At 32.3% G+C, this 22,981-nt stretch overlaps 5 protein-coding genes across 6 annotated transcripts; 2 read left to right on the forward strand and 3 right to left on the reverse strand.

Annotated features, from left to right (window-relative positions):
* The first annotated feature begins 3,738 nt into the window (after positions 1-3,738).
* Positions 3,739-6,251, forward strand: LOC103484988 (protein INCREASED RESISTANCE TO MYZUS PERSICAE 1). The gene is made up of 3 exons (XM_008442405.3): positions 3,739-4,188; positions 4,296-4,466; positions 5,925-6,251. The coding sequence occupies exons 1-3, from the start codon at positions 3,866-3,868 to the stop codon at positions 5,941-5,943; spliced, it is 513 nt and encodes a 170-aa protein (XP_008440627.2). The 5' UTR covers positions 3,739-3,865; the 3' UTR covers positions 5,944-6,251.
* Positions 6,252-7,246: 995 nt separating this feature from the next.
* LOC103484990 (inositol-3-phosphate synthase) lies at positions 7,247-10,067 on the reverse strand. The gene is made up of 10 exons (XM_008442406.3): positions 9,732-10,067; positions 9,575-9,643; positions 9,278-9,413; positions 8,941-9,188; positions 8,624-8,850; positions 8,407-8,522; positions 8,149-8,325; positions 7,873-8,061; positions 7,721-7,783; positions 7,247-7,627 (listed from the first exon to the last, which is right to left on the reverse strand). Exons 1-10 carry the CDS (start codon positions 9,917-9,919, stop codon positions 7,508-7,510), a joined length of 1,533 nt encoding a protein of 510 aa, XP_008440628.1. The 5' UTR covers positions 9,920-10,067; the 3' UTR covers positions 7,247-7,507.
* Positions 10,068-13,907: 3,840 nt separating this feature from the next.
* On the reverse strand, positions 13,908-15,673 carry LOC103484991 (protein NEN4). 2 transcript variants are annotated; one of them, XM_017043814.2, is made up of 5 exons: positions 14,895-15,673; positions 14,749-14,795; positions 14,594-14,654; positions 14,334-14,516; positions 13,908-14,252 (listed from the first exon to the last, which is right to left on the reverse strand). In XM_017043814.2, exons 1-5 carry the CDS (start codon positions 15,354-15,356, stop codon positions 14,160-14,162), a joined length of 846 nt encoding a protein of 281 aa, XP_016899303.1. In that variant the 5' UTR covers positions 15,357-15,673; the 3' UTR covers positions 13,908-14,159. The 2 variants fall into 2 exon arrangements, with proteins under 2 accessions (XP_016899303.1, XP_008440629.1); XM_008442407.3 differs by having other exon boundaries at positions 13,910-14,252; positions 14,594-14,657; positions 14,895-15,672.
* A 1,160-nt stretch (positions 15,674-16,833) lies between these two features.
* On the reverse strand, positions 16,834-18,261 carry LOC103484996 (uncharacterized). Its single transcript, XM_017043811.2, has one exon. The coding sequence runs from the start codon at positions 18,149-18,151 to the stop codon at positions 16,988-16,990; it is 1,164 nt and encodes a 387-aa protein (XP_016899300.2). The 5' UTR covers positions 18,152-18,261; the 3' UTR covers positions 16,834-16,987.
* Positions 18,262-20,486: 2,225 nt separating this feature from the next.
* LOC103484995 (TPD1 protein homolog 1-like) lies at positions 20,487-21,982 on the forward strand. Its single transcript, XM_008442415.3, has 2 exons — positions 20,487-20,838; positions 21,568-21,982. Exons 1-2 carry the CDS (start codon positions 20,781-20,783, stop codon positions 21,876-21,878), a joined length of 369 nt encoding a protein of 122 aa, XP_008440637.2. The 5' UTR covers positions 20,487-20,780; the 3' UTR covers positions 21,879-21,982.
* Positions 21,983-22,981: the final 999 nt, after the last annotated feature.

Genomic DNA, 22,981 nt, shown 5'->3' on the forward strand with positions numbered 1-22,981 from the left:
TGAAAAAAAAAATTGTAACCCAACCTAGTAAATAATAAAAAGAATGATGAGGATCAAATAAAAATACAGTGAAGATCAAATAGTATAAACTATAAAAAAACCGATAATATAATATAAGGGAATATGTGTCATGCTACCTTCTTATTAAATCCGTCCTTGTTTCGTAGGTTATATAGCAAAATTAATTTTATTTTCAGAAAAAAGGTCATAACTTCCTTTCATATAATTGGAGTCTAAATCAATAAAAAATGCATACAAATTACAAATGAATTAAATAGAGTTAAATAACTACCCAATCTTTGTTAACAAAAATACAAGTATACGTCATTATTTGCAACTGTCTTAGAAAAAAGAGAGTTTTTTAATAATAATTAAAAGAAATTACAAACTATTTAGCTAAGAAAATCGTAAAGATGAACTAAGTAATTTTGTTACTTTTGACAAATTCTAAAAAATGATAATTTTATATAATTGGTTTATTTGCATTTATTTATTTTTATTCGTAAATTGTAGGAGTGGGAGTGACGCTATATGTATTTTTATTCTTTCACGTGGGCGAGTTGTAGACTTATATATTATCTTATTCTTCAAAGTTACTTTTTCTTTTCCTTTTAATTTTGGAAGGATGATGCTTAGCTAAGGTATCTTTTATTCTCTCATTTAATTATTTTGGAGTATCTAACTATTCATTAGTTTGTTATCTTTCACTTATATATCTTGCCTAAACCCCTCTTTGGTCTTTTTTATCATGATAAACATAAAATGCATGCTTTCATAGTTATATGCTCGGAGACAAGGTCAAAATCTCATAAATTAGTGTCAAGAAAAATTATTTGAATTAGTATAAGTTCAAAGGGAACATCCACAACAATGTTCTCTAGTAACAACTCTACTAATTAGCATAGCACGATCTTATCATTAGATATTTAATTTCTTCAATAATTTTAAGATGCGTTTGGCGTAGTATTTCCACAAAGTATTGACTTATATACAATATTTTATAATAAAAATTAGTAATACTAAATTTTTAAAAAAATCACATCATTTCATTTATCTAAAATATTTATTTCTTGTAGGCTTGATTTTTAATAAAAACATAAATGTATACTTAAACGTTGAGATACATTCGATTAGTGTTAATAATTTAAAATATGTCACGTGATATTTTCTTAATATACAATTTTTTTTATGTAAATGATGGATAAATACGAGATTCACTCCAAATTGTATAGGATTTGTATAAATTGATTATTTTACCAAAAATTAGATAAAAATAAGATAATAAGTTCTAGTTAAAATTGAGTGATAGATGAGTTTGATGATAATAAGATGCACTGTTATATTTGTTAAAATTTTAAAAAGGAACACTTCTGTCATATGAACTAAATATTTTGTTTAATAAAAAGAAAAAAGAAATGTTTTGGTTGGGAAGATGGAAAAGGTCAGTGGAAAAAATTATAATGAAAAAGTGGAGAGCAATAATTAGTGGGTAAAGTTCTTTTTCAGCTCCCCAATGAGGCAGCAGCTGAGTGCACTGCAGTTCCCCAACTTTCCTTTTTATTTTTATTTCCTCTGCCCACATGCATGCCTTAACTTAGGATCTCCCTGTCCCCAAGGCAAAAACTAGGTTTATTAAACTATTACTATAACATAATTACACATTAATTGAATGTTATGTTTAAAAACATGGATCAAACATTAAACCATTCATCTCTAAAGAGGAAGACGATGTCTAAATTTAAATTTATTGGGATGTGTTGTTGGTGGGTTAAGCTTGAATTATAATAATAATTAATGCAAGGATTATATTATAATTTCAACGGAAGTTGTTTTGTATTTTTAGAGTAAAGTAATTGCAACAATAATTTTGGTGGGTGTGCTTTTGTTGAAGGGGGGATTAAAATAATAGGTCAGTGAAAACTGATATCATTAGTGATTGTGATGCAATCCTGTATGAAAATCTATCGTCTTATAAAGTCCCTAATTAAAAAGGAAAATCTTACCTTCGGCGGAATCAACAATCGCCACGTGGAATCTTCTTGATATTTTTATTAACAAGGATGATGTGTCTCTCGTGGGTCCATCCAAAATTAAATTCATCGATTCGTCTGTTTATGTCTTCGTCATTCCTTTCCTCTCCACTTTTATGATTTTTCATCCCTTAAATATTTAAGACTGCATGATGATAATATAATTAGTAATTGGGTGTAATTAATATATATTATTATGGACCGTATATATCCGCGAGAGAGGTAGCGTAAATGGAATTTAGAAGATGAGTCATGTAGTTGTCGTTTTAAGTCAAAACGACAAGTAGTGGTCCCTAGTTGGAAAATGGCATAATGCACAAAATAGGTTTTGGTTTTTTTGAAGAAAAAGGAACGGTGGGGAATTATGAAAAAAAAACAAGGGAATGCTATATCAAATTTCAACATAGATTAGATGATTATGAGTATGTAAATAAAAACAATTATCTTTATTAATACGAGATATTTGGTAAAAATGGAGGATATCATATTATTACAAAGGTGTATAAACGTGGGGAGGGTAAGTAAATGAAGAAAGGAATGTTTTTGAAGTTTGTTTTAGGCAACAAAAACATAAGAGAAATAGTAGAGTAAAAAGGTAAGGTAGCTGTGTCCTCATTTCCTTCCATTCAAAGTGGAGAAATTAAGAAATCTTTTGGGGTGCGTGTCATTGTGCAGTAAAAAGGATATATTATTATTATTATTAAGATCATTATTAAAATATATATTATAAAAAAAAAAAAAAAAAAAAAAAAGAAATGTTGGGAAAGTGGGTTTAGTGAGAAAGGGAAGATGTGATAGAAGGAGGGAAAAAAGGGGATGAATGAATGAAGGGAAAGGCAAGCAATGGTTAAAAGGGGGGCGAAGGAAAAGATGGAGATGTGCCATTGCTGTCCCATTGTCTCTTTAGTATTGGTAAGTGGGAATATGACGTTTTTGTCAATCCCTTTTCTTAATATTTCATTCTTTTCTTTTCTAATTTCACTCATCTCATTATGATGTTTCCCTCTCATTGCCTAATCCTTCTTCCACTACACAAATTCATTATTTCCTTTTAATCTACTAACACAAACACAACATCTCATTCTTTATCTTAATCATTTATAGACTATTATATCAATTGTTATATTAAATTTGTAGCTCCGAGGGTTAAGTACTACAATGTTACATGAAATATTTATTCTTACTTGTTGAATTTTCCTTATATTTCAAGTTCACCATTGATTTAAGTTAGACTATTAGTCCTAAATTTTGAGGTTGATACCATTTTTAGCATATATATAATTTTTTTTTCAAAAAAAAAAAAAGAAAGAAAAAGGGAAAGAAAACAAGATTTCATAGATACTTAAGGGTTGGGGGAGATTGATATGGGGAATGGATAACGATAAAAGGCACAAGATTTGCACCTGATTAATATTAATAACATTAACATAAGTAGTGTGTCATTAATTAAGCATGGGGGTGTGGAAAAAAAAAGGAAATTGAAAACTGAAAATAAAAAAAAAAGACTATATAAACCCACTTTACATCCTTTTCCGTAAACGTCAAATAATTGAAATAACAATTTTAACTTTACAGTTATTGGAGAAAAACAAAAACTAAAAAAAGCGTGACGTGGGTGACCGCAACCAACGGCCAAGATTCGCTCTCACTAATCAAATATTAATTAATGATCCTGATTCTCTCTCTCTCTCTCTCTCTCTCTCTCTCTACTCAAATACTCTTTCCATATGTTTATTTATTGCCCAATTGCGTAGTTTCTCAGAGTAGTCCAACTTCCCACACCCTCTCTTCTTCCTCGGCTCCACGTTCAATTTTCCGGTTCTTCTTCTTTGAATATGCTGCTTGGGAAACGCCCTCGCCTTCCGATCAAGAGAACTACCAGTATGACTGGAATCAGAGGGGATATCCCCGACGTGGAATTTGAAGAACAACCGTCCGATCAGAACAACACCGGCTACGATCTTCTTCACCACCCCATGCCGGTTTCAGTTCCTCGTAATACCACCGCCATTAATTACTCCGCCTTGGTTTCTCCTCGAAATTTAAGAAATCAGTCCGCACGTGACGGCCTCTCTCAGCCACCTAACGATCACTTCCTCCGCACGTGCGGTCTCTGCAAACGCCGCCTCGCTCCGGGCCGTGATATCTACATGTACAGGTACAGTACTCCTCTCTCTCTCTCGATTTCTTTTTCTTCCCTAATATCTTAAGAAAAATAGAATTTGTAATTTAATTTGGGAGATGTGACGTGTATGTATGTGGCAGAGGGGACACGGCGTTTTGCAGTTCGGAGTGTAGAGAGAAGCAAATAAAAGAAGATGAGAGAAAAGAGTACGGAGGGAAGAAGAAAGAGGAGCGGCAAGGGGGGGCGATGGCGTCGACGGTGGGGGTAAGGGGGTCGGGGAAGAAGGAAGCAGAGGGTGGCCATGGAGGGAGGTAATTTCATTAGTGATTAGAGTGGAAATATGAAATATATAAATATTATTATTGTGGTAGAAGTAGAGGAGGTTTAATTTATATGTATTCTATTTATAATTACATAATATGAATGTAATTCCACTACCACCGCCGACGCCCACTCCGATTCCGCCTTGGCCGGTGGTTGCTCACACGCCAGCTGGCTCGGTTACTATATGATGATGATCGGTATATTTTGCTAACTTTGTACAAATGGAATATTTGGAAAATCTACAAAAAGTAATAGGAAAAATTAAAAAAAAAAAAAAAAAGAAAAAACAACAAAACAAAACAAAGGAAATGGAAAAGGAAAAATGCTATGGGGGGAGGTATTATTTATTTGATCTAGATTTTGTATTAGATATATATTGTAATCCTATTATTTGGATTAACGTTCTAACTAGCTAGTTCTATGAGTCCCGTTAAAAATTCATTGTCTTTTTCCTATTATTTTAAAAATAAATTTATATTATCATTTTGTTTTCGAGACACTTAGATATACCCAAACATAATAGGGTTTTAAGTTCGTCGATAGGTGAGATTAGAGGTGCTTTTAACTAGTCTAAACACTTACGAATGTAAAAAACCTAAACTTAGGTACATAAACCTAAAATATTTTTAGTATGATTTAATTTTATATTTGTAAGTTTAAAACTTACAAGTAAAAAAAGTATTTTAAAATATTAGGGAACTGTTTAAATCTTTGGACAATTTTTTTTTTATTTTTAGAAAATAAAAAATAAAAAATAGCTATCAAATATACAAATGTGATTTGACTCTATTTATAATATTTGATTATTCTAAAAATATGTTTTCAATTTCACTGTCTTGAAATAAAACTATTATCGAAACATATGGTACCAAATTATGATACATATGAATTTCAAGAAATGGACATTAGATATATAAGTAATTTGCGTTTGTTCAAGAAGTGAAATAGATTCTTATCAAATAGTAATGGTAGTTTTTAGATCTAAAATATATTTCATATAAATATACTTTTTACGTATACTTTTAAAGATAAATTTACATTTCTTATCCCTCTCTCAAACAAAGTTAACTAAAATTCTAATCATATAAAATTTCAAAGAAAAATATGTTATGCTAAATATAAATCAACTGAAAATAATTAAAATTATAAGCTTTCGTTAGGTTCATATAATTAAATAATATCAATTTAGTTGTCAATTTATCTAACATCATAACAAGTTAGCCTTTTTTTTTTTTTTTTTAAATTACAAATTAAAATTTACCAAACATTTTTCCACTGCTAATTTTTAATTTTAAAAGATACAACTATCTTAAATTAAGCTTTTAGATTTCGGCTTTCGAAGTCAATCTACTGACCATATATAATACTTGGATTAGTATTTGTTCAATGATACTCATGTAACTGCAAATTCTTGAAAGCTACCACTTAAACATGATACCAAATAGGCCCATTATCCCATGTTGACTAAGACAAGGCTCGCAGTGGTAAACGTCTTGAAGCCATTACTTCGGGTAGAGCTGGCTGATTTGTAAGGACAACTATACTATGGTAGATCACTTAAAAAGCCCAATTATTGAATTATTCGTTTTATTGTGCTCGAGCGATCCATTCAGTCTAGTTGCAACTTTTATATAGTGAACAATTATACTTAGAACGTTGTTTATCAAAAGTGTGTCTCCATACCCTATCAAAAGAATGTTATTTCAGTTTATAACATTTGTTATTCCATATCACTTGCTTTTGGAAATATACAATGTGTGTTTACATCTCAACTATTTGTATCAAATTGAGTTGCAATGTATTTCCTAGCCTTCTCTAATTTTTTACTCATGGTTTCCCTACATTGTTGATATATATATATAGTCTAAATAAGAGGAAAAATTGTGAGCCAAGATCTTCTCTTTGAAAGACAAATCATTTGCAGCAAACTTTGGACAACTTTCAGTAATTTAACCGATAAAAGTATTGGACATTATCATTTGTTCGACTCCTATTGTTTGAGGGAAACCATTCATGTACAAAATCACCAATTTATTGATATATCTCTATAGTACATTTAAACATACAAATGACTATATCATTGTTTAATACCATGATCCAACATGGAAGCAAGTATAACTAATGTGTTGACAATTAAGAGATCTTGTAGTTACAAACGTTCTATCTTTATTGTACTAAAGGAAAGAAAATAACAACTGATCTAATCATATCAAAATTATGTACTAAAATTGTATCTCATATTGTTTCTTAATTCCAAAGTTGTTCTTGATCTTATATATTGATTTGTAATCAATATCAAAATCTCACCTTAACTGAGATTTGGAAAAAATATTTGAAAATCAATTATTATGGAGCAAGACTTAGCTCATTTACATTGTCATTTATATGTGTTATATGCTTTTATATTTGTTTAACTAAAGTATGATAGTCAAACTTTTATTCTATTGCTTTCTGTACGATTTATCAATTAGTAAGTAGTTGCCAGCATGGGTATAATTCAACTTGGAACCACACCTTAAGAAAAATATATAGAACAATTATTTCATATGGTGCAAAATGGTCCATCACGCTTCATTAACTTCAACCATTCATAAGGATTTACCAAACTAAATGCTAAACATAAGTATTTTTGGTGTTTAGAGAAAACGTAACATAGCAGAGCAAACTGGTATATAGTGATTATCAAAGATTATGGCTTATGTAAGTTTACCAAGACCTCCAACTTATGGCTACAATATTGTTTTAGTTGTATTGAAATGTTCAGATATTCAGATTGAAAATATATACCATTAATTTGCAAACTGAACAGTAGCTTACCCTTAACCCACTAATTATCTACTCCCATTAAGGGATGCTGTTGAATCATTCAACACAACAGCCTTCACGAAAGCTTCTTTCTCTAAAAACACCCAAAAGAAAGAAAATGAAATGAACATAGCTGAGAGGTTCTCCAGAGAAAATTACATCAAACTCAAACTTGTAAAGCAGAAAAAGGCAGAATCTCTCAAGATCAGTCTTCCTCCTTCCATCACTTGTATTCCAAAATCATATTATTCTCAGGAGCAAGCCCAACACAGGCCCTCAGAATGTTCTCTAACATTGCCCTTTGCTTTGATAGTGCATTCACAACTGGTGTGCCTGGGGGAACCTGTTTTTCCATTACTCTCAAATTTGTTATGAGTTCATTTTTTTAAGTTTAAGTTAGAGCTCACAACTTAAAAAAGATCGAGTTTGTACTTACAAGAGGTGCCTTGGTGAGGTAGCTCAGTATTGTAGCAACTGGATGGAAAGAATGAAACTTCCCCTGCAAAAAGGAACAACCAACTGAGATCTTCAATCTTCATCTTTTGTAAGTTCGAAAAAGATGCAAAGAATTCTTAAATTTCAACCCACCTCTCCTTCAGCCTTGAGTTGGATGCGAGTGCTTAGCTCAGCAAGTAGAACCAAATCAAGGATAATGGGAGCAGCCAAGAGGGAGTCCTCGCATGTGTTGTGCAGTACAATGGTACTCTTTCCACCCATGAATATCTCTGATGTGTACTCATCCATGGCTCTCTTGCTATCTCCAACATATGGCACATACTAAAAGAGCCAAAGACTTCCAAATCAGGGAAAAAAAAAAACAAAACAAAGACTTCAACAGAGAAGCAAAGCCAAAAGAGAAAGCACCTTGATCACTACAACATGGTCTGGATGCTCCCCTGGTTCATACAAGATGCCATTGCTCGAGACCATGTCATCGACCACGTTGCTCTTTGATATTTCTTTCGAGCGGAAGGTTTGTGGAGCAGAGAGATTCATTCCATCATTGTTTCCAAGATGGTTGTAGCTCACAATTGAAGTTGGCTGAAATCAGAGACAATGATTTGATTTCACTAGTTTCCTGAGTTAGTTGAATACCAAGCAATTTTTATGTCAAAGTTTTACCTTAATACCAGCACCAACTAGAAAATCTACTAGGACAGATTTCATCTTGGTTTGACCACTCTTAAAGTCATCTCCTCCTATCAAACTGTTTCTCCTAATAGCCAAATCAATCAACCCTGAAATTGGAAGATTATAACCCAAAGAACTCATCATCAAAATGTTTGATGCTTGGGAACATACAAGCAAGAGAGCTGAAAATGTTAAGCTTAGATCATACCTGGGACGAAGGTGTTTTGTGGGCTTCCATTGATAAAAGGAACATTCTCAAGAACACAGGCTATGGCATACAAGGTAGAAGGAGATATTTCAGCCTCATTCTTGTCCAAAGAAGCTAAAAGGCTCTCCATTGTGTCATTCAGCCCCACAACTACATTGCTGTATCTCTCTGTGTTGGCAGTCCAAAGCACAACAACTTCATCCACTTTACTCTTCTCCTTAAACTCCCTAAGGATTCAGAGAATTAGTTACAAAAAAAAAAGACATGGGTTTCTAAACAATTGCAACTACCAAAACAGAACTAGAGTAACATATTACTTGATATCACTTATGATTTGTTGGACTTGTTCTCTCTTGGTTCCTCTAATCACATTGTTAGCTCGAGAACCTTGATTAGCAGCAATGAAATCAGGATCGTAGATCCCAGGAAGTGGGACCATGGATTCCATGTAGGGCCTCAACTGCTTTTGTAGGTCAATATCAAACACTTTGGCCCTTGCCATGGCATCTGCCAAGTTCATGTCACTAATGTCCCAACCTCCAAACACAATGTCATCTGGATTAACCTGTAGATTAAACAATATAAATGGGGGTTAACAAAACAGAGATGTAATTAACATAACTCTCCTCCTCATTTAAACTAAAAGGTCACTACCATAGGAAGCAGGCTTTTAAATGGGGCATAGATCTCCTCTCCATTGTAAGAACCCACCCGGATGGACGAAGCCTGAGTCAATGATCCAAAATAATTGGCTTGTTGAACTTTATCCTTAGTTGCCCAGGAGATCCCTCTGAGAATATTTAAATAAATCCACGTTAAAAAATAAATAAATAAATAAATAAATTCCTTCAGCAGAAACTCAAATACAAAAGAGCAAAAGAAGTTGGTGCCCAAAAAGAACAACACCCATCTCAAAATTTGCAACAAAATTACATTTCTAAGAAATCTTACTCTCTATTGGCAATAACTCCCCCTGTAAGAGTACAACCATTGTTTCCACCCCATCCAACAAGCATAACCCTGCACAACACAAAATCATCAGAAAGTTTTCTTCTCATAAAAGAAATTGTCAAAATAAAAAATTCTAAAACAATCATAAACAACAAACCCTAGTTTTGGGACATGGGTTTGAGTTTTGAATTCGTATTTGACAGTCTTGGGCTTCACCGTCCATTGATAGCTACCATTCTTAAGCTCATGAACAAGTTCTGTTGTTTCATAGTTGTACACAGAATGAATCTCATTCGCTGTGTACTCCACATTTGGACTCTCAACCTTAAAGCTCTCAATGAACATTTTTCTTTCTCTCTTTTAGAAATGCAAGAAGAAAATGTAGTGGAGATTTCACACTCAACCAAACAAAGGCTTAATTTCTTTCTAGCTCAGGCTGCTGTAATGTATGTGATCCATAGCCTTGTGCTGATGGTTTCATTTATAGACGAAAATGTACTCAAATAGTTAACACGTGGCACGACATGCATGGATTGTTACCATATATACATACTACTTTGTTGATTAGCAGATTTCATTCCCTATTTCATTCCTTAACTTTGGTAATTAGTTTCTTTTCTTACTTATTCTTCCGTTTGTGTATAATTTCCTTGTATTCTACCTTCAAAAGCTGCCAATTATCAATAACATATCAACCAATTCACATGCCATCCTACCCTCTTTTTTTAAGGTTCACTGCTCGTTTATTCCTCGTCTAAAAGCTTTGTCATCGGTCCGTTCATCTCTTATCGGGTTACTCTAATGCTGACTGGACTGGTGATCCCACCGATTAACGTCTCATTAGAGGTTATTATTTTTATTTAGAAGATTCTCTCTTCTTCCGATGAAGTAAGAAATAAACTATAATATCTCGTTCTAGCACATAATTTAAATACTGTGTTTTTTTTTAAGGCTACTTCTGAGTTACTTTGGCTTTGCTAACTTATTCCTAATATGTGTGTTCCTCAACCATTTTACTTTATTGTGAAAATCATAATGCTATTCAGATTGCTCATAGTTATGTATTCCATGAATGCACCAAACACATTGAAAATGATTGCCACTTTCATTTCGTCACCATCTCTTGAACAATAGTCTCTCATCATTCAATCCATCTTCACATAAAGCAACTGGCTGGTATCTTCACCAAAATATTATCATCAGACTGTTTCGTTCAATTAATTCCCAAACTAAAGTAGACATCGACTTTACCACCTTGAGTTTTAGGGGGAGTGTCACTGTATGTACACACTTTGTAAATGATCAGATTTCATTGTTTGATTTAGGCTAATTAGTTATCTCCTCCCTTAATCATCAAGTTATGTATAAATTACGTAGGTTGAAAGACATCAAATTATCAATAATATAAGAGGTAATGAAGAGGAATGTATGGCCCACTAAAGCTTTTATGTAGCTTTGTATAATTGATCAGAAATTGATTTGATATGAAAATGTGTGAATTTGATGAAAAAGGAGGGAGAGGAGGGCGTAATATTATGACACGTGGTGACATTATGGTCTCTGTCTAAGGTAGATGTGACCATAAATTATTTAAATAATGAAAGGTATATATATATAATATATATATCTCCATCATCATTATTTGAGGATGAAAAATTCTTGCTTCTCCCCATTTACTTTTTTGCCATTCTAATTTTTTTTTTAATCAAATTATCATATCATAATTTTACAAACTTTTCTTACCCATTTCTTGAAATATTTTAATTTATTATTTTTACGTGTGAAGTGAAATTTTTTTCAACATTACTCTAAATATTTGTAAAACATGAAAATAATGAGAAAAATGGTTAAATCGAGAACCGTCAGAACAAAATAAATTCAATTCGACGAAATTTTAGGTTAGATGAAGTTAGAAACACTTGTTATATTTGTGTGGTTATGTGGGTGGTTGTGAACATTCTTCTAAAATAAAAAAGAAGAAAAGAAAAAGGAAAAGAAGAATGTGGGGTATAGGGCATCATCGATCACGATAAAGCAAAAGAGGGTATGTGGCGGTGTAGGAAAAGATGGGTCTTGTGTAATGCCATGCAGAGGGAGGCTCGTGACCTTTTATCAGCTTTGTGGCTCTCACCCTTCCCTTCTTCATTATTAATACATACATATTTCAATCACTCCATCAATTATTTGTTAGTTTACAGTCTATTCCACAACTGTTTAATTGAAAACACACTAATTGAAATAAATTTGATGAAATTAGAATGTTTTAGTAAATGTAATTGCAAAGGGTAATCTAGAATGTTCCCTTTTATCCCATAGGTGGTGATGGAGGCCCCCCCCCCCCCCAATCCTCATCAATATGTAGGAGACCCGACTCATTATTCACGTGATATATATTTTGTCTATGATTTTTGTTTATTTTTTATCTTTCAATTATTATTTTTAATTCATCAAACTTTTAACTTTTGAATCCATCGGTAAAAGAAGAATAGAGTAAATAAATGAATGGAAGGTGGGTGGGTGGGTGGCATAAAGTCCAAAATGAAAGGAAAGAAAACTAGAGGAGTCACATGGGTTTGTATAACTATAAACAGGAAATTGTAAAAAAAGAAACAGAGGCATGAAACAGTAGAATTATTGTATCATAATAATATAGAACAGAATTGGTAGGAAACTTGTCAATTCAATTCTTTGTAAACTCCAACAAACTGATCCAAAACCAATGCATTTCTGAAACTTGATATCCCCACTATTATTGTTTTGTTTGGGTTAAAAATTGGTGTGGGTGTGGCCCTTTTTCTTTACCAAAAGCTCTGTCTTCTTTTCCTTTTTATCCAACTTTTCCGAAGAGTCTGGTAGTTGTGAATGTGATAAAGAAGAGATCTCGTGAAATTTGGTTTACGTTTTTAGCTAAAAAAATTAAAATATTGCTGTTTATAATAAGACCATTGGAAGGCCCCTTGTCGTTTCATGTCATTGTTATATTTGAGGGTAAGGGTATGGTATGGTATGGTAGATTTCTTATGAAATAAATAAAGTAAATACAAAAGGAGTACTTATAGGTTATAGTTTTTGAAGGTTGTGTTGAATTATTACAAATATATATGAATAATGAGGATGTGAATTAATTAAAAGAGTGGGGCTGCTCAAACATAACACCATCCCTTTTGGATTTTTGCTATCAAACTTTAGTTGGAATGGAATTGGAGCTTCCGGATTCGACGTTTATTTGTTTGCTCCAACGTCCACCCCCCCCAAAAATTACAACATTTCCTAACTTTTTCTTTGTTGGTGAGGTTGTTTTCAAATCAAAATATTTATAAAATATTGTAAAAGATCAGTGTTATATTTATAAATGTTTATCTATCATAAATAACTCTCCCAAATCAAATCAACAAATATTTTAATATATTTATTATATTTTTAGTAAATTCTTTTACTTCAAATATTTTTTGAATTTTTAAATATATATAAACTACGTGTTCTCATAGTTTTGGGTATGATAGTATTTTTGAGGGAGAGGGATTTTGAAATAATTATATTATAGTTAATTTATAGGATATAATAGTTGAAAACTGAACAATTATAATTAAATCTAAAAAATGGAGTAGGCTGGTTGGGAATAAAAACTTAAGAAAGAACTGAAAGAAAAAGTTGTGGAAGGGATAAATACTTTAAATGGTTGCAAAATGTTGCGTAATGTCTTGAAATTTTTCAACAAACCATACATGCAAGCATGGACGATAGATTGAAACAAAATTGTGTTTGATTTGTAGAAACAATCCTCGTCATAGATAATTGAAAGTATTGAATTCAAATATTTAATCTTGTATCAGGAGAGTTACGAAAACTTTACGTTACTTATATGAGAAGTTTTTTTAATACAACAATCGTAGGAATGAGAGATCGAACCTTCAACTTTTAAGATGTAAATTATTGTTAACTAATTTTAAGGTCATTTTTTATTTTTATTGAATAGGTTTAATCAACCAAATTATAAATGGGGTCAGTTCCAAGTTTTAAATTTTCCTTCAAAACAAATTAATTTTAGGAGTTCATGAATGGTAAAGCCATGAAATTGAGGTTTAAAGCTTTATGTGTATATTTGTTTATAATTTTAACTGTGACATCTTTCAGGCCTCCTTTTTAGTAATGTGTTGTTCAAAATCCAAATGGTTGGTGAGAAATGATTTCAGCCATGTGTTACAATTAAATTTCAGTTTGTTTTGAAAGAAGGATTCAAGATCATCTGAAAGGTAAAAAGGTATAGGAAATGGAGTTGGTTCTTTTTGCATAAAATTTGAAGATGTACTCATAACTTAAAAAGTAAAACAGGATGAAGTAATGAAAGAATAAACCAATTGATTTTTGCTTATACATTTTCATATATGTACATGAAAGAATCCCTCCCAAAAACAAACAAGAATCACTCTCCAAAAGACAAGGTACTTCATCAAGAAGATGATATACCACTCTTTTACATCCACACTTCCTGTCCTTCATAGAAAATATATTGATATCTTTCGTTCCAGCTTATTACAAACACAATGACAATTTGGAGTGCAAAGGACAACCATGTGGTTTCGAGTCACCGTAATAGCGATCGAGAATGTTTAAGTAAGACGTTGAGATGCTGTTTTCCCTGAGCCATGTAGAGTACATTCTTTACCTTAGCTGTCATCTGTTTCAATTCAGCATATTTTTCATAAACCGGTTGGGGAAAACGTTTCATTGAAATATAAAGAAAGACCTATGACTAAACCTTTCCAATGCCTAATCTTTCCCTTGAATAAGGAACTGATCTGAGTTGATATCCCGGTGATGATGGAGGAGATTTTCGACTACTTTCCTCTCTGCAATGCAGCTTCCCATTGGCTCTGTTTCGGGTTGTTTTGGTGGGAGAAGTCTTCCACTTGTCTTGCAATATGCTTGGGAGGGTCGATTCCTGGTGGAGGAACTGTTTTAGATAACTCATTTGTCCAAGAAGAGCGGCGAAAGTGGTAAATTTTTTTGCATACATACCAGAAATAGAACAGTAGCACAATGTTTGAGAACCTCCAAGTTCATACGAACATCGTCGAGGCTTCTGCACAAAAATACTTTTGTCAGTTTGTGAACTAAGATGATACAAGTTTACACGTACAAAGAAGGAGGGAGTCGATCAATTGTATTGATACCTGTGCTTTTGCTGTCCCAACTGAAAGTAAGAAGCCAATGATGCCATCTAAACATAAAACAGTTCAAAATATGAGAACTATTTTGCCAAATGCTGTATGCTATATGTTATGGTTTTCAAGGTTCAAAAGTTTGTCATCTCTCTCACCTTCATGTTTCCAGCTCTCTTGCCAAATTTGTTAGTTAAGACTCCTAAAGAATCAACCATCCCAACTGGGGTAGGAGCAGGCCTGCCAATCTCCGCAAACGCCTCCTTAATGCGAACACAGTCGAATCTTCGAATGTTGTGACCTGCCCATATCCTTCCATTCAAGATGCTGAATATCTTGTCTGCCACATCCTCAAACAATGGTGCAGTTGCAACAGCTTCTCTTGTTATTCCGTCAGGTCGGCTAGACCTCAACGCAACAGCAGATAAATCCGTTGGCTTAATGAGAGTAGCAAAGCTCTCAAGCTCTACAAGTTTCATAGGGCAGACAACAATAGCACCAAATTCCAATACTCGAAACCGTTGCCCAACTCTTTTTGGTACGGTAGTTTCCAAGTCGAAGAATACAATCTCAGTTGCACCTTCTTTGAATGAACATGAAGCTTCCATATCCATTGGCATTTAATTTGTGTCAAATAGTTTAAAGATAAAGTTCTGTTTGTTTTCTTAATGTTCAATGACATGGGAGGATGAAGGGGTTATAAATGGGTGAAGAAAAGAGAGGATTATTCTTGGTGTTGAGGGTTTGATTGGTTGTCTTGAAGTTAAAGTCAAGAGCTTGGTCCGTGGATGAAGAAGTCCTTAGCTTCTGGAGGGTGTCAATTGCAAAACCAACTCAAATTGAACGGAAAATTGATCATCAAGAAACGTTAAGAATGACTTTTGTTGTCACTTTCCTATTGCTTTCTGCAATCAAATACAGTTCATGCAGCATCTTTTTGGAATATTGATGGAACCTTTCAAGCCAGGTCTTCTTAACCAAAAATTATTCCGTCTCATCCCTTGTATTGCCTTTCATATTTTATTGCTCTACTCTTAATTAATCAAACCAAAACATAAAATACAAGTTTTTTTATACAGTTGTATAAGTTAGACGAGAATTATTTCCTCAATCTCTGTTTAATAGGAAAAACAGACTAAAATAGGATTACATGAATATTTCCCCTTTGCGATAAAATCTGAAACTAAACGTACTTAATTGCAATCAGCGTTTGAACTTTCTCGTTTTAGGTAATATAAACAATGCGATTCAAATTCAAAACCAAAACAAACCGAGAAATTTTGATTTACTTATAATTTTAAATCAAACTGAGCAGATACAGCACTAAAATTTGAGTTTTGATTTGATTCACGGCTTTGGTTTGATTTTGGCATTGGGTTCAGTTTGGTTGGTTTAATGAACACCCATTGCAATGCAGATTCAACATAGATGAGAGGGAGTTTTCTGCGGGTGAGAAATATTGCTAGCTTAGCCTCACCTCCCTCTAATTTTAATCTTGGCCTAAAATAAATGTAACAAAAAATACATTAGCAGATATAAAAACCTTCTATGCCCCAACTGATAAAATTTAACTGCAGTAGAGAGAATTCATCAAACGTTTAATACTTCCCCACACTAGTTGTGAAATAAAAGTTAAAAAAATGGCCCATAGATGCAAATTCAGGAAGGAAAGGAGAAACATCAAAGGGCTGAACCAGTTTTTGGTTTTGATGACCCCACACTTTCATTTTATCTGTTTCCACAAGCAGTTCATGCAGTTCCTGATCAGTAGGCATGAAGATAACGGAAAAGGATTCGACTTGTTTGGATAAATTTTCACGAATAGAATTGGATATTAGATTTTGATATGCCTATTATAACTAGAAAGAAGCAGGCATAAAATCATTAGAAATGCAGACAAGTCCAATCCCTTAGAAGCTTAGACAACAAGAACCATCACCGGCAATTTGGTTAAAGGGAATGATGCCAAATGCAAAGTTCTACGTTTATTCAATCAAAACAATTTACCATTTTCATGGCACTAACAATTTACCAGACCATTCTAAAAGGCAACTCATAAGCTATAAACAACTTATCACAGTAGAATAAAGAGGCATGTGAATGAGAACCAGTATCATGATGAATTTCAGGTGACACCCAATAAAGAGGAATAGATTTTGATACAAGGGATAAAACTCAAAACCCACATGGGTTAAAAATGTGGGGGCACGGATGCATAAGGTATTGTAATACCAAAATCATACACACAAACTTAAATTCGGGTACTCGAAGAATCAAAATCATCAGGAGCAACACGGGCAATCCAGTTATTGAGCGTTCTCTTAATCTCAGAGTGATTGACATAAGCCAATTCATACATACTACACAGATTCACGATCACTGTCTCATTGAGAGCCACAGTCGGAACTCTTTCCAGTGCATTTTCAAGCACCTTAATCGAATCTGCTAAATCTCGCAAGTACATCAAGCAAAGAGCCTTATTGTTAATAGCCACCATGTCCGAATTATCCCTCTCAATACACTCCTCATATTCCCTCACAGCTGATAGATAGTCCTTACCCACCAAAAACACCAACGCCTTGTTCCTATTCACAAGGTTCTTAATCTCTACTTCGCTTAATGACCCACTACTTTTCCCCTCTTTAACCAACTCCTCAATCCGATTAAACGAACGTTTAGCTCCTTCAATATCACCAGCGTGCATTTGTATATACCCAAGTTTCGATATCAGAGCAGGATCTGAGAAATCCTCACTTAACAAATTATTGATCAAAGTTAAACAAACCCCAAACTCCTTGTTACTTAAATGATGACCAATAATACAATTAATCACAAACACTTCCCTTTTCTTCCACAAGTTCACAGAGACATCGGGCTTTTTCTCCTCTTTATCCTTTAATTTTGACTGTACAAAATCCAGAAGTTCGTAGAACCGATCCAACCCATCTTGACGCTCACCCATTTTGATGGGGATTAGCGCGTGCAGCCACCGAAGTGAAAAAGGAACCATGGAGCCGGTTCGATTAGGGTACACGCTAGGATAGGATTCATACCTGTATTGAGAGCTATTGAGATCTTCGAGAGAATCAAGTTCCGCCAAGGCTTCGGCGAAACGGCGGAGTTTGACGAGGGCAAGGACATTGTAGGATAGGTAAGTGAGGTGGTCATGGGGCTTCTGGAGCAGGGAGAGAGCTCGTGCTCGGGCAACCTTATCTAAAATTGAACGCCATGAACCGCGAGTGGCGAGATCTTGAAGGGAGGAAAGATCGTGAGCAAGATCATTGAGGGATCCAAACTGAGTGGTTAAAGGGTCCGAGGAAATTGTCAAATTTTCGATTCCAGTTGTTAGGGTTTCGGGATCGGAAGTGCTGTGAGAGTGAGAGTCAGGTGAGGGTGAGGGTGACTCGGTTTCCATCTCGAGGAATGATGAGTCGTTGGACCGAAAAGATTCAGTTTCCTACTTCTTCTTCTTCTTCTTCTTCTTCTTCTTCTTCGACAACAGTTTCCTATTTTCTTATTGCATCGATCAATGGTGGTTTACATTGGACCAAAAGGATGATAATGAGCTTCCTATTGGGCCTATTATACACCACGGCCCCTTTCAGGAATTTACTATGGAAGTCTGCCCAAAATAGATGACATTGGGTTTACAATTGGGTTTTGTTATGGGTAAGGTTTTTAGAATGATAAATAGTTGCAAATATAACAATTATATTTAAAATAATTAAGTATATAATAATATTTTAAAAAAATTGTAAATATAGCAAAATCTGTTAAAATCTATCGATGATAAACGTCTATCACTAATAGATCATGTAGTAAATGTTGGTCTATTATTGATAAACTATAAGAGTCTATCAATGATAAAACTCTATCACCGATAGATTTTGCTATATTTGCAATTTTTTAAAAATATTGCTACATACTTAATAATTATTCTAAAAATTGCTACCTATTATAATTACCCTTAGAAGATTTATTTAGTATCTAGCAATATTTTTAGAAAAACTATAAATATAGTAAAATCTATTAGTGATAGACTTCTATCGTTGATAGACTCTTGTGGTGTATCAGCGATAGACTTCTATCATTAATAGATTTTGCTATATTTACAATTTTTTTAAAATGTTGCTATGTACTTAATTATTTTGAATATAATTGTTGCATTTACAACTATTCCTTTTGTTAATATGTTAGGGTTTCTCGTTGTGTATATTGGGATGAAGTTTCTAAAAGAAATTGTGCAAAATAGATTAACAATTTATAAAGTTCCAGAGTCACGTAGGTGTTAGTGTTATAAAAAAAAAACTATTCTTTCAAAGTCTCCAAAATTTAATAAACAAATATCATTTTACTCCTCATTTCAACTTTTTCTAAATTAGTTACTATACTTTTTAAAATGTTCAATTTTAATATTTATACTTATGGCTAACCTTATATTTTGAAATTTGTTAAATAATAACTTTTATACAAAGTTAATTTTTATAAGTGTCACAAAACACAAAAATATTTACAACATATGTCACAAAAAGTAAAAGTCCATGAAATCGGTATAATATTTTCATAAATTACAGATGCGTCCCATTTATTGCGGACGATTCGTTTATTCTCTTTCTTCTTCTTTGTCATTTATTTAATTTCTCTTCAAGATTTATTTATCTAATTCTTTCAAATTTTCTTTCTTAAAATTTTAAACCACTCATTATTTTGTTTATATTTTTTATTTCATTTTCACCATTTTAGACAATATTTTTTAAGCTACTTCATCTTCCTCATATTTGAGAATATCAAAATCGTCTAAAAATCATCTTGATATGATCTAAATGATCGTTTACATTGTCAACATGATCATTTAACATGATCAACCTGATTGTTTGAATTTGAAACATTTTTTCTCATCATTTAAAATGATATAAACAATCATGTTGACATGTACTAGACAATTGCTTACCATAATTAATACGATCGTTTGTCATGATCAACACGATCGTTCAAATTTGAAATTTTTTTTCACATCGTTAAAAAATAACTACATGATCATATATCATAACTTAAACGACAGTAGATTATTCATTTAGAAGAAAATTATTGTGTGAGTATGTGTTCCATTAATTGCGTGTTGGTGAGCATTTTTTGTATTTCTTATTGTGGGCCTATATTTTTTTTTTCGTTTTTAGAATTATTCAATACCGAAAAAATATTTTATCGATTTGTTATATTTTTTAAAATCAATCCATTTATACAGGGTAATACAACATACGATATTTTTTTTCAAATTATATTTTGAGAAGTATGAAAAATGAGATTTAAATGTAGTTGTACAAGAGGAAGTGACATATGATTGTTGTAGGACATCAATCAACCATGGAATTGTGGTCTTTGATTTTAAAGTTAGTAGAATAGGAACTACATCATCATCATCATCATCATCATCATCCAATCCTTAAATTTGACAAAAAAAACTTTGACATTAACGAGTTCCAGTAGGTTTTTACATCGTAGGCTGTTCCAATTTTTAAAAATAAACTTACATGACGACATCATTGAAAGAAAGGAAAAAAGAAAAAAGAGAAATGTAAAAAGAATCCCATCTTCAAGACTTTAGTAAAATGTCTAATTTGCCAAAAGACTCAAAAAGGGAAATAAATGCTTTTACTTTTTCCATTTGATCACCCGATGTCAAATAAGGAATTAAAGTAAAAGGGTTAGGGGTGTAGCATATGGAGGCAAATGTCTGTTACTAAGAAAATTCAAATTCTCATAAATGTTCTTTTTGATAAATACTCAACGTCCGATTCTAAACCCTAAAAAGTTTATGATAGATTAAAATCTTAATTAAGATCAAAATCCTTTCATATGGAAACGGAAATAAAATCATATTTTTCATTTAATGAAACCAATGTATTTATACCAATTTCCATCTTTACAATTTACAAAATTCCCTTTAAATTGGACAGTCCCCAAATTCATTTTCCTCACCAACACAAAAACCTCCGAACAAAGAAAGAAAAGGAAAATAGTAATCACTATAACACAATCACACAATGGCCATCTCTGTCAAGCTTCTCGCTGCCCTTCTTGTCCTCTCTTTCATTTCCACAGGTATAACTATATAAAATTTCAACTCCATTTTGTCCTTTTCTTCTTTATCGTATCATTTTTCTTTTCCAAGTCGTTGGTCTTTTTTTTTTTTTTTCTCTTTTCTCTTTTATCTTTCCTATAAAAGTAGTTTTGTGATGAGGTGTGAATACAGCTTTTCTATTCTTCTTCTTCTTCTTCTTCTTCTTCCTTTTTCCTTTTTAGTAATTTTGCTTATATTCCTACAAAAAGACTAATCACTTAGCATTATGGGTGACACTATACTTTGCCTCTATACTTTTTTTGTTCGTTTTAATCTTTAAATATTTTAAACAATCAGTTTTTGTGAAAAAAAAGTACCTTTTTAGTTTTTTTTTTGAAACACGAAATCTTTTAAAAACACAAATTTTAATCAAAATGAATATTTTAAACTTACGTAAAGAAAAATTGACGAAAATAACAAAGTAGGCAAAGTAAAATATTATGAAGTTTCGACTACATAGTTTGTTTTCCTTTTATCATTCTTTGAGAAACACTAGTTGATTTTTTTTAATAATAATTTTGAGATCTTACATAGAAGCTTTATGTTCAAGGTGAACTTAAAAATATTTATTAGAGTTTATTGTTGTATGATCTTAAATCATCCCTTGACTTATTCTAACCATTGTTTTTTAGAGCATGATTAAACATCAAAATATAATTGTGTTTTAAGTTGGTGAACTTTGAGATACTGAAGAGCTTATTGGTTTTTAGGAAACTGCCAGTGTGTATTGAATAATATAACAATCAGCCAAAAGATGACAGGATTTCAGATCCACGGAATGACAGAATGGGATGTAACAATAACCAACAACTGCATATGTTCTCAATCTGATTTGAAACTAGATTGCAAAGGCTTTGCAACTACTCTAAGCATCGATCCTTCAATCTTATCCATTTCTGATAACGAGTGTTTAGTCAACAATGGCCAACCTATTTTCAATTCTAAACCCATCACCTTCAAGTATGCACAAAACCCCAAATTCAATTTCAAGCCTATCTCCTCCCAGATTTCTTGTTCTTAAAAATCTTATTCATCTATCTTCCTTACGCCCTCTTCTCATTTATGACTTAGTTCAAATTTAGTGTCTTTACACACTTTTATAATAATAAAGACTCTCTTTATTTATTTTGTGCTGTTAATTGTTATCCTTATCCATTTGCACATATGACGTTACTTGAATTACGTAATATTAGATCATGACTTGCAAATTAAAATACCTTTGAATACAGAAGGGTAAAAAATAATATAAATCCATAATTATTTCCCACTTGTGTTTGTCAAGATAAAGTAAAATAAGAAAATTCCGAAGGATCATTTCTAAGAAAATTCGAAGAAATAATGTTTGAACGAAACATATAAAAAGCATAGTGGACTTGAAAGTTCTATGAACTTTTGAATTGACTATTACTATTATATGATCTGTGATCTTATCTAAAATGATTTTACGCGTATGGGAGAAAAAAGGCATCAAGAAATGGACAAAATCTCTTTTCATAAAATACCATATTATAAGAATTTCTTAATCGAAAACGGTTATAAGTTTTCGTTACTATTTAATTATCATTTGATTTGGTTAATTATACCTAAATTGAATAGATCAGCTTTTTGTGAACCTAAAAAAAATTGATTTGACTTATCCTTGAGTTTAAATTTCATTTAATAATCATTTGCACGCAATGTGTTAATTATAGTTTCGTAGTTTTAAGAAAACAATTTTTTTTCTTCTTATTAATTGCTATTACTTGCTGATGAAAATAAAATCTGTTAATGCTCATCAAACTGAAGATTTCTTTCAAGTAGAGGGATGAGCAAGTTATAAATGTTAAACTTTTGTACGATTACTACAAATTATTGTTAAGCAAGATTAGCAATTGAAAATATAAGTTTGCATAACAACCCTCTCGACAATGTTCGAGTTAAAACCACCTTACGAGTCATGACGTTAAGGGGCTGTTTATGCTATAACTATCTAAGATTATAATAACAACTAAAAATTATTCAAGATCCCATATTGATACAATTTTCCTTAATTCATCCTTTTTGTTTCTTTGCTAGAACGTGTAGTATCTTTTTTTTATTTAACTAAAATAATTTACACACCAAACATATATCATTATAATTAAA

Source organism: Cucumis melo, chromosome 8 (genome assembly GCF_025177605.1).
Source record: "Cucumis melo cultivar AY chromosome 8, USDA_Cmelo_AY_1.0, whole genome shotgun sequence".
NCBI classification, from domain to species: domain Eukaryota; kingdom Viridiplantae; phylum Streptophyta; class Magnoliopsida; order Cucurbitales; family Cucurbitaceae; genus Cucumis; species Cucumis melo.